Here is a 14,522-nt window from a genome sequence, read left to right as displayed (position 1 = left end):
GTTGAAGGTGAAAATATGTCATAGAGCTATAGTAGTGTTTGGGGGAGCGACTCCCAAGACGTAATCTCTACCTTCTACAATGAGCCCTATGTAACTTGGTCATGGAAGGGTGTCTCTCCTTAAGACAATAAGTTCAGATGCATGAGGAAGCAGAAAATCTTTGCTGCTTCAGGTCCATTGTATGTATCGTTTTTGATCTTGAATCTAGTTGCAGTACAAGTACTGCATTTGCACACCTTACTTACACTTGGGTGTGGAAAACCCCTAGATTACAGCACAGACACATCTAGCAGTGTTAGTTGTGTATTTGTTTGGTTACAATATAGCCTTGCTCTGGAATAGTTTCCCAATGGTCCTTCACGCATAAAAACAAGTACATGTACATGTTTCAAGCTCCTTGGCCTTTTATTATGTACCTCTCAATTAGGTATAGCTGCCATTTTGAAATCCAAAGAAAGTAGTTGACTACAGATTTTCTTGAAGAAAGCAGGAGCTTTAAAATTAACTATATGAAATGGTTAGCCTGTAACCATCACTGGAACATTCTTTAGCTGCTCTCTTTCGCCAAGTCTGTAATGTCCTTTTCCACAGAGCCTGCTGCTTCCAATTTCATAGCTGGAGCTTCAGTTGAGCCTGGGAAGGCTTTGTCTGGTTTCTCACTTGAGTGCTCTATTCTTTCAAAGAAGAACAGCAGTTCATAGTGCATAGTGTGAGGGAAGAGGTCCACTGCCATTGCTCTAACTGGCCGGAAAGGACTTCCTTTGACACGATTAGAGGGAGCTCTGCAAAGGCTGGGGGGGGGGGGGAACAGTATTAATTTTACTAATTTCTTTTACAATTGATAAGTGCTACTCTTTCTCCCTTCAGTGCCTCTTAAAAATGACAGGGATGACTTTTCCAGTTTGCATTCAATAGGAAAACAACATAATATTGCCAAGGGTTTGTAGCAACGTAAGTTATTTCAAATCCGCATTAAGAGGAACCTAATTGTTTTTGAAAAATTAATGCCCACCAAGCATCATAATAAACTCACTCCACAAAGTTGTTCATGGCAGCTCGAGGATTGCAGGATACGTAAATGAGCTTCTTTAAGTGTTCAGCTTTTCGGATTGCAAGGATTACTTTAGAATCTACGAAGTACATTTCGGAGGAAAAGTTAGTCTGTTTAACCAGCCCTGTCACCGTGCAAGCGTGCTTCAAATGGTGTTTCCAACCCCCATCCATCATAACGGAATGAGATGATTGTCAGGGTAACCTGCCATACTATCCAACTATGGCCAATATTAATGGATTTTAGGGAAAGCTGGGGATAAAGGTACATAGGCTGTTGTGGAATCACAACTACGGTGTGTAAGTTATGCCCCTCTAGCCAACAACATGTACATTTCTTACCCCTTCCTATCTGGCTAAATGAAGTTCAATACATTTTGAAGTTGCCAACAGTCTTTTCAGGCCAAACAGAGTCAATGCTGTAATTCTACCCAAAGCATGAAATGGCAGAGTTTGACCACTGACTTGTCAATCAAGAAGGTATTCACTTCATTTTTTTCTGTGCCTATCCTTTACGGTCTCAATGCAAAAACAGCACATAACTACTCAATGTATGCAAAACTGCACACCTCTTCAAACCTCTACTAAACCTCTACAGTAAAGTAAAGAACACTAAGCAAAACTTACGTAGCCCTGCTCGTGGAGGATCCACTATTGTAATAGAATTTTGCATTACTAATACGTTAACTAAGTAAGGAACAAGATCTTCAGCCTTTCCACAGTGGAATTCCACATTATTCAGCTCTGGAGTGGGGGTGGGTGAGAGAGAAAGAATGTCCAACATTATTCCCCCATAAAGTTATCTGATGCCATGCAATTGCCAGTTTAGTTTTACATGTCAGTGCTGCTTTTAAGTATAAAGTACAATGTGAGTAAGCTTATCTGAACTACAAACAAAACAAGTGTTTTTAAAATATAATTTTTATCACTCCCCACTAATAATTTTTGTAAACAGAAGTAGTCACGCAGCTCACACGTAACAATAACCCAGAATCCTGACTTACCAGGAATGAGCAAATGTGCTGACACATGTTTACTTCCTCTTGGCTCCTCCTGCCAGCTGTTTGGTTAATGTTTCATCTGAACTGGGATCTCTGGTTTGTCACTCTCCTAAGAAGCCAGTCATAAGCCAAGAACAAACATGACTTAGGAGAAGAAACAAGGCAGAGATCCCACTTCAAACTCTGCAAAACAAACCATGAATGGTGGCTTCCAGCTGTTTGCCACTTCTACTTCCACCGCCCAGAGTCCTTTGGCTATGGGGTAGTATATAAATGTCGTACTAATAATAATAGCAGAAGGAGTGAAATGAGCAGCTCTAAATTGTTTATTGTTATGTGTGATCTGGGCTACAAACTACCAACTTCAAGGACAATATGTAATTTCTTGAAAAACGCTCTAACCTTAGGTGGGCAAAACATTTAGCTACAGAGAGGCTCATCAGAATAATTGTAACTGAGTTAAATGCTAAACTAAACTATTAATGTCTTTGAAGTTTAAGAGGTCCTGTATTATGTTTTATTTTACGAACCATTAAGTTGAGCATTCACTTTGGCATCTTCAACAGCTTCTTGACAAAGTTCAATTCCAATCACTTTCTTCACTTTCTATAGGGGACAAAGCAATAATGCGCAGTTTAACACTTGGCAGGCAATGCAAAGAATACCAGGCAAAAGAAATATGGGTATTTCCCCTGGACTTTCTAGATCCCAAGCTAATTTTCTGTTCGCTTGTTCCTTAGCAAAGATTGCAAACAAGGACTTGACATGCACACAGTTGCCAGATGGCTTGTCATACAATCCTGTGAAGGCTGCTTCAGCTGTCAAGCTGTTTGGGAATTGCAGCTTTACAGGGTTAAACCAGCCTTGAAAACTAGTTTACAGAGGGTTGTTTGCAATCAAATTGAACCAAACTAAAACCTCATTGGGTTTAAGGATCTTAAAAGCCCAGAGAGCAGAGGGACAAAGTTTTCCAGGAAGCCAAGAGAAGAGAGAGAAGCAGGAGGGGCAGATGGATCAAATCACCTGCATTTATCTTTGACCCCAAGCAGATAAAAAAGCATCCTAAAATGTATCAAACTATACCAAGTCATATAGGGGCCCAAACAGATAAATACACAATTGCAGCCATGGGGTTGGAGTGTGATGAGGACCACAGTACACCCTTTGCTTCCACGCAACGACGGTGACAAAAAAACCCACTCCAAAGCTGCCATAAACACCAGTGGCAGCTTCCCTTCTGGGAAAACATGTATCCCCATATACCATTCCCCTATTTCGAAAGGGGGAAAACAGACATTGTAGCCACACACTGGATGTATCCTCTCTTGAGATTGCACTAACAGCCTTAATTTTAACTCGTGTGAATTAAAATTCATGTTTTGAAATTTCCAATATAGAGGGGCATGCAGTGAATTACCCATATAGCCACGGCTACATTTCTGCCAACGAAACAATTTAGGGCTACTTTTGAGACAAAAAGAGAAGGCTCCTAAGAGCTGATGTTAAGCATGTTCTTTCACCTTGGCAAGTGAAATGCCAATTGATCCAGTTCCACAGCAAATATCCAGCACCGTGGTCTCTTGGTTCACCTGAACCCATTCCTGAATGGCTGAATAGAGAACCTCAGCAGCCTGTGTGTTTACCTACAAAATGCCGACATAAATAAGTAATGTCAGTATTCAGCAAGCAGGGAGCAAGTCAAAGGCTAAAATCATCAGGCACAAAGTGAAAATTGCCAGTGTTAAACTGGAATCAAACCAGAACACCAGGGCAGGATTGAAATCAATCAACTGTGAAATATTTAACACAAACTTGCATGTTCAAAAGCTTACTTTAAAGACCACGCACACCCCACAACGAAAAACCATGTCACAATTGAATATTTTCTGATGCTTTTAAAGCTAATACTCTAACCATTAAAGAGAAATAATACAAAATATAGACTGGTCCAGACTTAACAAACCATGATTTACATCTAAACTGCCACATTGTCCTGACATCTAATGTAGAAAAGAGAAGTCCTCCTTTGAAAGCATAAATCCTTTTATGAATTACTACATTTCCTATGTCATGTTTGCAACTAAGCTTCCAAGACCACTTTCTAGCTCAGAACATTATTTTCTGGTACTGCAACCAAAGTTTTCCATTTTTAAAAGTTAAGTAAGCCAGAGAAGATTCAGATATTAGAGGGATGATACAAACCTCTTGATGCACTTCTGCTTTATCAACGATGCTGTTAAAATGAGTATGAGCACCTGTACTTTCATTCATTCAGAATATTTATTATACTGATCTTCTGTTTCTCAGTTTTAGGCTGGCTTACAATGAATTGAAATTTAAGAAATTCCTTTTTGGCTATTTCAGCAAATGCAAAACAGGAGGGGTTGGCAGCTTATCCAATTGCTTGCAGCATAAGCTAGAGGTGGACAACTTGTGGCCACCCAGATGTTCAACACCCATCATCCCTCACCACTGGCTATAATAGCAGTCCAATAACATCTGGAAGGCCAGATGCAGTGCTCAGTCAGCAAGTGATTTCAACTACTAGTTAAAAAAAACATTTAAGCACAACAACATTAGAAGTTTACCTGGAAAAAGGCATGAGGAGAAATCCGGAACTTTAGCCCAAGAACATCTTCGTATATGTACTTGTCACCAGCAACATGCTCCAAGGTTAAATCTTCACGATTGGGTGATTTTCTGGAAGGGAGAAGAGAAAAGGAGGAGGGAGAAAGCAACGTTTAATCATGATCATTACTGTGCTAAATCACATTCGAATGCCAGAGTGAAGAGAGCTAATTAAGACAGAAAACCTTTTTAAAAATCAGTTGAGCTTGGCAAAGATAATAGTTCCATATTTCTTTAGCTGTGTATCTAAGGAGGAGGAGGATGCAGACAAGCCGGAGCGTGTTCAGAGGAGGGCAATGAGGATGATCAGGGGTCTGGAAACAAAGCCCTATGAGGAGAGACTGAAAGAACTGGGCATGTTTAGCCTGGAGAAGAGAAGATTGAGGAGAGACATGATAGCACTCTTCAACTACTTAAAAGGTTGTCACACAGGAGGGCCAGGATCTCTTCTCGATTATCCCAGCGCTCAGGACTCGTAATAATGGGCTTAAGTTACAGGAAGCCAGATTCTGGCTGGATATCAGGAAAAATGTCCTGACTGTTAAAGCAGTACAACAATGGAGCTAGTTACCTAGGGAGGTTGTGGGCTCTCCCACACTAGAGGCATTCAAGAGGCATTGGAAAACCATCTGTCAGGTATGCTTTAAGGTGGATTCATGGAATCATAGAATAGTAGAGTGGAAAGGGGCCTAAAAGGCCATCAAGTCCAACCCCCTGCTCAATGCAGGAATCCACCCTAAAGCATCCGACAGATGGTTGTCCAGCTGCCTCTTAGGTAACTGGTTCCATTGTCGTACTGCTCTAACAGGAAGTTCCTGCATTGAGCAGAGGGTTGGACTCAATGGCCTTATAGGCCCCTTCCAACTCTACTATTCTATGATTCTTTGAGGAGCACACACAGCTGAGCGAGTTCAAGTAATGCTGGTCTTAATGGGACTTAAGCCCACATGGCTGTACAATGACTCATCCCTGCTCTGTGCGATGCTATCGTCCAACCAAGCTATCCAAATGCGTTGCAGGGACAAAGCAGTGAGAGTAAAACACTACTAGCTATATTTCAAGATTAATATTTAAGAACTGTCTAGTTCCAGCACTAGGTGACCATAATGCTCTTGGAAACTGATTACTCTGATGGAGTTTTTAATTTTTGCTGAATAATTAATTCTTGTAACTGATGATTGGGAACCCTGTGTAAACAGGGTCCTGGATTAGATGAACTTTTGGTCTTATCCAGGAGTGTTTTTAATGGACCGCGGGATGTTTCGTTGATGATTAGAATTTTGCAAGTTTTGTTGTATAGTGGTTTTTAATGCTAGCACATTGTACGTTGGTTCAGGTCAACTCTGCTGCCCATGCATTAAATAGTTTATCTTGGGATACAACACTTACCTTTGACCTTCTTCCACAAAATACAGAGAAGTTATTCCACAGTCCTTTCCAATGCCTTCTGTGAAGTACTTGGCCAAAGAGGCCTGGAGTTCATTAAGCTCTTCTTTATTTAACTTCTAGATATTTCAAAAGGAAGAAGGTGCTTAGATGTTTGACAACCTCAGACGCTACAAGGAAAGAAGCAAGTTATGGCTGTTCATAGGCAGTAAGGAATTAAGGGATGATACAGTACGCACAAATGTACTGTTCGACATTCATACAGTACATTCCAGTCAGGAAAAACTATACCGCGAATAGTTTTTGAAATGTTTGCAACCCTGCACTTAAGTGTCCCTTTATTACATTAATCAGTACCTGTGGATTAAAATAAGCGATTGCCATGATGTGGCCACTCCTACTGGTGCGCACTGTTAGTTGTTTCCAGTGCCCTTCGTATGTTTCTGGACTGTAGACAGTATACGGTGTAGACCTGCAATGTTCAAATAGTTAGTTACTCGATCTGAATTTTAGAAGCAAAATCAGGAAAAACTGAAGACATCAGGAAAAACTTCCTGACTGTTAGAGCAGTGCGACAATGGAATCAGTTACCTAGGGAGGTTGTGGGCTCTCCCACACTAGACGCCTTCAAGAGGCAGCTAGACAGCCATCTGTCAGGGATGCTTTAGGGTGGATTCCTGCATTGAGCAGGGGGTTAGACTCGATGGCCTTGTAGGCCCCTTCCAACTCTGCTATTCTATGATTCTATGCGCAACCATGTAACACTAACATTATTTCTGTTGCATTAAAGGAGGCTGATTCTGGACATGGTTAAGACAGAGTCCCTGAAGCGGTAGTTCCCATTTGCCTGTAACAAGACGGAACTTTTTCTTCTCTGGGCTTCGAGACATATGATTTTCAGATTATGATGTGTACACATCTCTATCTTGTATATATTCAATAATCTGTTCATATTGCTTCATTCACCACGTAAGGAAAGATTCAAAGTACTCTCAGCTTCCCTGCCCCTAAATCCTTTCTCCTTAGAAAGAAACTACTGTCTCAAGAAATTCAAACAGGGCAGTGCTGAGCTTTGTGCCTTAACTGGGATTTTTATATTTATTTAGTGCCCCCCCCCCAAGTGTATGGCAAAGTACAAGAACCCTACTACAAAGGGCTGTTAACCTAGAAACAGACACAAGGGATGGCAATGGAGGCAGGGCTAAATAGGAGAAGAATATGCAGTTATTTCATTTACAAACACGTTTGGCAATTTCAGAAACTGTTCTAGGCACAACCACAAAATGGCTGCCATGGGAGGCATGACAAAGTACACATAACCTGCCCAGAAGTACAAGGCAAACGTGGGGTCTGAGTCCCAACATACTAACAATGTCTTTAAGCCCAGTTTTCAGCACCAACGGAATTCTATTTCACAGCAAAATGTGTTGGTATTTTTTAAAGTGGGAGGAGCAGGACACCTTGGGGGGGGGCACCAAGAAAGGTGTCCACCCTGCAAGCCCTATGTTGCCTATCCCTGGAGCAGGGGGTTGTGTCAAAGGCTTCCCAGAAAAGGTGGGGTTTTAAGCAAGCAGAGTTTCTGGCATTCCGCCCACTTGAGGCTCACCTTATGTAATCTTGAAAGGCCTTCACTACTTTTTTCGTAACAGCCGGAATGTGAATGGTATCAAAAGGTTCCACTACAGCACACGTCCCTCCTTTATATTTGCCAAGGCGAAAACCCACAGTTTTATCTTCTTGATTTGGGCCGATGCCAATCAAAAATTCACATTTGTTGCGATACTCAGTCTAAACAGAAAGTAACCGAAAGTTTAGAACAGCCATTCAACTCTTCTAGAACTCTGCATGCGTTCTTGTTATTTCTATCCAAAAATATCTGTTGCAAAATAACACGTCTTTCAGAATTAAAACTGGTCAAGCTAAAGATCATGTAAAGCAGTCCTCTTCACTGCAAGTCATTTGGGCCACTGGCCGTTCACAATCACCTGAAGTGTGGCTCTTTGCCTCTTTCTCTCATGCAGTGTCTTTCTCTCATGCAGTGTCTTTCTTTTTGAAGCAGCTGCTCACTCTCGACAGGGGAACTCCTGTTGCTTGCTTCAGCAGTGGGCCAGCTGCTGTGATCTGGGCTACTGAAGGAAACTTCAGGGGTGGGGAGTCAAGTGGCATACTGCTCCTCAACTATAAGGTAATGGCTGGGGAAGGGGTTGGGGGACAATCAGCTAATTAGTTATGATGGGGAGGAGCCCAAGAGGCAAAGAGCAATTTGATTGGCTAGCTGTTGGAGGGGAAATTTAATGTGTGGAAGAGAGAAAGAAGAACGTGGATTTTCAGCACTGAGTTGAACAGATCATTTTCTCAATTACAAGGAAAATACATATCCAAATCCAAGGACCAAGTAAGTCTGTTGAAATCTGCCTGCCTTGTGACTTGGTGGCTGACTGAAGCCCTGCCCAACTGAGTCCACTATACAGAACTGCTGCTTGACCAGGGGTAGAAAAGGAGAACCCACCCCCATGTGACCTAGAAAAGCCCTCCCCATTACCCCTGAGTGATTTTGGTGGCAGTGCCTGAACCTACTGAACCTAATGTGTTTCCTGCATGAAAAATAGTGAAGATCACTGATTTAAGATTACTAGTAAATAATTTATATGGTGAGAAACCAGCTATGTCAGTACCTGATGAAATTAGATTTGAGAACTTTGAAACAGAGGGCTAAGAAGAAATGAGGGAGTTAAAAAACAGTTTTCAGCAGTATTAAAGAGATTTGACTGTTAAGAAATGGGCAACATATGTTGCAGGGATTTGAGGATATAACACCATTCTAAATCCATATTAAAGGCTAATGAGCAATATGGCATACATTCGGTAAACTAACCAAAGAATGAATTAAGTATATCAGACATTAGCTTAGTTATACGAACAACTGCTATGGGCTGTATCAGCTATCTCATGAGCCAGAGATGTACAGATTAGCAGACAAGTTTATTGGGCTATTACCTCCCAAAAAAGTATGTTTCACCTGTACATATCAATCTTACAATGTGCATGAGCTTCAGGAATTGTTACTCACAGATAAAAGAAAAACTTGGCAGCATGTCGAATTGTTAAAGGTCTGTGTACTCAAGACCCCAACTTTGAAGCCTTCATGTCCCTAGTTAAATGCACTTAGATCCATTCAAATCAAGGACACCAAGCCTAACTTTCTTGGATTACGATTTTTTAATCTAAATTTGTCCCCTTTTTCTCTGATCCTTTGGTATTTTTGATATCATTCCCCCCCTCCCCCATGTTAAAACTGAAACCACCTGCAGCAAGAATCTAGGTGGTCAAACAGAAGCTTCTACAAACTGGAAAAGTGCCAGTGTACCGCAATTGACTAGGATAGGTATATGTATGCAGGCAGGGGAGTATATGCAAGGCTGAAACCTATAGGAGCACAACATTTATATAGTGCTTTCCCCCAAGCATGCAAAACGGGGGTCCTTACAACAACCTTGTGTAGGCCAGTAGTATTATTCCCTTATTGCAATGGGAGGGTAAAAGTGTTGGTTACTACCTTTAAAGCTCTACATGGTTTGGGTCCAGGCTACCTGCGGGATCGCCTTCTCCCGTACAATCCGCCCCGCACACTCAGGTCCTCTGGGAAGAATCTACTTCAGTCAGCCCAAACTAGGCTGACAAGTATTACCCAGAGAAGTTTTCTCTTCTGCTGCTCCCAGACTGTGGTATGGCCTGCCGGAGGAGACTCGTCAACTTAAAAGTCTTTTAGCATTTAAGAAAGCTTTTAAGACTGATCTCTTCCAGCAGGCTTACCCAGTGGAATTTTAGGATGTTTTTAGGATGTTTTAATAATGTGTACTATGTTTTTAATCCATTTTATGTAGTTATACTTATTGTTGTTCCTCACTTCAATCCAAACTGAGAGGCGGGTAAGAAATATTATTATTATTATTATTATTATTATTATTATTATTATTATTATTATTGCAATGCAGCAATTTCCTGGCCAAGCTGAGAGTTGGAACTTATAGCTCATAGCACATGCCATTAACCAGCCCCTCCTCTCTTTGCCACCATGAGAACTTCTTATAAACACCTTCCACAAAGTTTATAAAGTGAAATGCCAGAAAACTCTGGATTCTAGTAAACCTCACAGAAGTCCCTCGCTGGCTGCATTATAGGACACCTGCACTTGCAGCTCCACGTGCTGTCAGATTAAAGATGCACATCCAATAATAACAAGGTTTAGTCGAGATGGGTCCTAGAGTGAAATACTAATGCAGAACTACTCTTTCCATGCTTGCGATCCATTTCTTCACAATATTATTACACACTACCACACATCATACAGCACCAATACCTGTATAGGTGATGCCTTCACCCCCTCCAGGGAGCAACACAAACCACTGTACTTCTCCTTCTGCATGAATAGCCATGGTAGCAAAGCTCTGTTGTTGTTTCCTATTTCCCTGCAAAACAGTTCAATTGTTTATTTGACCTTGGGGAAAATAATACAGTATTACCAAAACATTCTTCAACTACCCTTCATCCTTGTAGGTACCAGGGCAGTAAACAGATATAATGCAGATACCCAAATACATCATCGTAAAACTAAGAAGGCAGTCGATACAATAAAACAAATGAAATCAGCCTCTCAAAATGCCTGGATAAACAAAAATATATTGAGCACCACTCGTACCTCCATGGGGAGGGTGTGCCATAGGTGGGGTGCCACAACCAAGAAGACCCTCTCCCTTGTTGATACGTAACATACTCAAGGTACTTAGAGAAGAGCCTGCCCTGCTGATCTTAAGTCATGGGCACGCTGGCATAGGGAGAGGCACTCCTGCAAATATTTGGATCCCAATCTGAATCGTTATCATTTATATATAAAGCACCTAACAAATGTAGGGCACTATAAAGATTTTAAAATGACACAGGCCTGGTCATTGTGCACATAATCTAGAAGACACAATGCAAAAGAAAAAAAGTATGAAGGAACTTCACATGCCAGTCCCCCCACCCCGCACCTCCCATATCAGTTAGCATCTGTGCCCTCTGTGCATGCTTAAGTCATCCATGGACTGTTTTAGAGTTCCCCTGCTGCAACATGTTTTTAAAAAGGTTTTTGTACTTCTACAACCTTTGGGGTTCACCAGAGCCTGCTGATACCACCCTTTTGTGCATAGATGGTGCTTCTTTGGCTACATAAGGACCAGCACTTGAAAAATTTAGGGTGCAATACTATGTTCGGACAGAAAAAAGCCCTACAACTCATTCCCATGCTGGCTGGGGAATGCTGCGAGCGGTAGGACTTTTATAGTATAGGATGCTGCTGAAGTATTCATTATACATAAAAAAAAAAGTTACCTTGTGAGTTTGAACAGCACATGCTCACATTCTTGCTTCTTCTTTGCCAGCTGTTCTTCGTACGAGGTATTCCACAAAGGGGTTACCACATCTGCTATCTGCTTACTGAGAGGATCTTCCTTGCTGTCTTTTGATAATGCCGGGCACTTGGCTGCCGCCGCCGCCTGCTCTTTTGCCTCCTCCCCTTCCCCTTTCCTCTTTTTGACGATGGGATCAGCCTTCGGCTTTGCAAGCCTGACACTGAGGTTTTGCTTCTTCCAGCGGACTCCGTGAAGGACCTTCATAGCTTTGTCCCTTTCCTCCTCACTCTTAAAGGTGACAAATGCAAAGGTCTGTTTCTCCAGCAGCTTAATCTTGTGAGGGTTAAGGCCATATTTGGCAAGGAATTTCTTCACTTCGTTGAAACCAATATACTTGGGAAGGTTCTGAATTTCTACTTTATAAATCTCTGAAGTAAACAAGCCATCTTTAATATACCTGTACATGTTGGAAGTATCTGAGGTATTCTCTGCATTGTTACCTTCTCCCACACCTTCCTCACTTTGTTTCTCTGTCACAGTTTCCATTTCCACAAGAGGAACTGTGTCTTCCTCATCAGTTAAGCGCACACAATTACTATTTTCCATTATTTCCATTATTCTGTAAAGAAAAGTAACTAAATGAACTCTCTTAGAGAATGCGTTGTTAAATGCTTAGCCAAATCATGTTAGGATACTTAAGCTTCACCTCCACCCCCCAAAAATATCCCATGACGTTCTTGTCTTTGTGTTAAGATGGCCAAGAGGGGGAAATTTATCACATTCTAGATGGGATTGTTCGGGGTTAGGTCACCTGGTGTCCTCCATAATTCCTGACCATTGATCGGCCATGCTAGCTAGGTGGATGGGGCTTGTAGTCCAATACACCTGAAGTGCACCAGGGGATAGTTTAACCAAAGCAGTTATTTTATTTATAAGCTATCAGTATCCATGCCTTAAAATCTAAAATCCCTTATAGGGGAAACAACAGAGGAAGGGGAGAAAAGTGGTGTTAGGTACACAGGAAATCATTATTCAATTGTTTTAGTTGGTTACAGGCTTACTTTACAGTAGGCCACAGAGGCTGTGCTATCAGAGATTTGACATCTAGTTACCCATCAATAGCGGTATAGTGCAGTAGCGTCAAAGAGACTACAGATGCAACCCTATGCATGTTTAGTCAGAAGAAAGTCCTAAACTCCCAGCACACTCCAGCCAGCATAATTCTGGAAGTTGTAGGGCTTTTTCCTGCCTAAACATGCACAGGATTGCACCCTTAACCCTTGAATTTGTCATCAAAAGGCTAACATAGTGCCTTGGCTCTGCTAAATCACTTGTCTATATTTTTGTTTTTTGCAGGAGGGGTATCTTGTTCACATTTTGTAAATGTGAGTTTGCTACCTTGTCTCCCCCCCACACACTTTTTTTTTTTAGGATCATGCTCTTTCCCTAGGTTCTCTAGAAGTCAAATCTCTGATAACACAGTCCATGTTTATTCATAAGTAAGCCCCGCTCTGCTCAATAAGGATTACTCCCAGGCCAGCGTGCATTGGATTGAGTCTGTTGCTTCAAGTCCATATCCCTCTAAATTCATGTGAACTATACACAACAGATAACTCCGATCAAGCATGTTCTGACTCTATACTGTTTAGCTTCACCCTACCCAGTGCCTGTTTACACTTCCCTGTGCCTCTTTGCATTCTCTTTCCCTCCTTATTGTTTACTACAACTTTATTAGATTGTAAGCCTATGCGGCAGGGTCTTGCTATTTACTGTGTAATCTGTACAGCACCATGTACATTGATGGTGCTATATAAATAAATAATAATAATAATAATAAGCATAGCTGTGGCAAAGCCAGGTTGCTTTCCCTTTACTTGTTCACTATGGGTTGAAGCTGCCACCCGTGCATCACTCCACGGTTATTTGGAATTTGATTCTTGGCTGCTCCTGTGGCCTACTGTAAGTAAGCAGCCAACCCAGCCTAAATAAGTGTAACTAAAAATCATATAGTTTCCTCTGCACCCGCCTCGACTTTTCTCTCCTTCCCTAGATGTTAAGGCATGGATCCATCCTCATGCATACTTATAAACAAAATATTGTTTGTTTGTTACATTTATTAGGGTGACCATATGAAAAGGAGGACAGGGCTCCTGTACCTTTAACAGTTGCATTGAAAAGGGAATTTCAGCAGGTGTCATTTGTATGCATGCAGCATCTGGTGAAATTCCCTCTTCATCACAACAGTTAAAGTTGCAGGTGCCCTGCCCTCTTTTAAATCTGGTCACTCTAGTATAGCTCCTGCAGCTTTAACTGTGGTGATGAAGAGGGAATTTCACCAGGTTCTCCATATATACAAATGACACCTGCTGAAATTCCCTTTTCTATGCAACTGTTAAAGAGACAGGAGCCCTGTCCTCCTTTTCATAGGGTCACCCTACATTTACATCCTGCCTTCCACCATACAGCCCAATGCAACATATTTGATCCTCCTCCTCTCCATTCTATCCTTACAACAACCTTGCGAGGTAGGTTAGGCTGAGAGTCAGTAACTGGCCCCAAATCGCCCAGTGAGCACGGCCGAGTGGTGGTGGTGGTCGTGGGGGGGGGGGAGGGGGCGCTAGAACCCGAGTCTCCCCAGTCCAACCCTCTAACCACTACACCACACTACCCTCACGGGATCCACCAACGGGCCCGCGGTCGGGCAATGCGGTAGCGCAACCAACCCCCTTTTCAGGCTCAACAACAGCACACACCCCAGCCAACACCTCCAGAGCGAAGCGGGGGCTCCGTCCCGTCCGTCCCCCCCTCAGCGCCTCACGGGGAGTGACGCGGCGCATCCCCCTCCCCACCTTGCCTCGCGCGCTCCTCCTTCCGCCTCTCATAACTCTCCGCTATAATCGACGCACGTCAGGCAGCGAGACTGGGCCGAACGCAGCATGAGAGGGAGGGAGGGAGGAGGGCGGGGCTTTCCAAAGGGGGCGGGGCGTAGAGCGCGTCGGTGACGTTACCTCCCTCCCTCCCTCTCACGCGCGCGCAACGGTTTTGTGTGTGTGTTTTAAAGACGTTA

General features: G+C 42.5%; 1 protein-coding gene across 1 annotated transcript; it reads right to left on the bottom strand.

Moving 5' to 3' along the window:
- Positions 1-386: 386 nt before the first annotated feature.
- On the bottom strand, positions 387-14,381 carry TRMT2A (tRNA methyltransferase 2 homolog A). The gene is made up of 12 exons (XM_063144160.1): positions 14,305-14,381; positions 11,436-12,074; positions 10,426-10,534; positions 7,672-7,853; positions 6,423-6,537; positions 6,069-6,184; positions 4,640-4,751; positions 3,572-3,694; positions 2,582-2,657; positions 1,678-1,794; positions 1,034-1,130; positions 387-791 (listed from the first exon to the last, which is right to left on the bottom strand). The coding sequence occupies exons 2-12, from the start codon at positions 12,068-12,070 to the stop codon at positions 548-550; spliced, it is 1,926 nt and encodes a 641-aa protein (XP_063000230.1). The 5' UTR covers positions 12,071-12,074; positions 14,305-14,381; the 3' UTR covers positions 387-547.
- Between the last annotated feature and the right edge of the window lie 141 nt (positions 14,382-14,522).

The sequence above is a fragment of the Elgaria multicarinata genome, chromosome 18, assembly GCF_023053635.1.
Source record: "Elgaria multicarinata webbii isolate HBS135686 ecotype San Diego chromosome 18, rElgMul1.1.pri, whole genome shotgun sequence".
Taxonomy (NCBI): Eukaryota; Metazoa; Chordata; class Lepidosauria; order Squamata; family Anguidae; genus Elgaria; species Elgaria multicarinata.
This window is presented reverse-complemented; position numbering and strand designations above follow the sequence as displayed.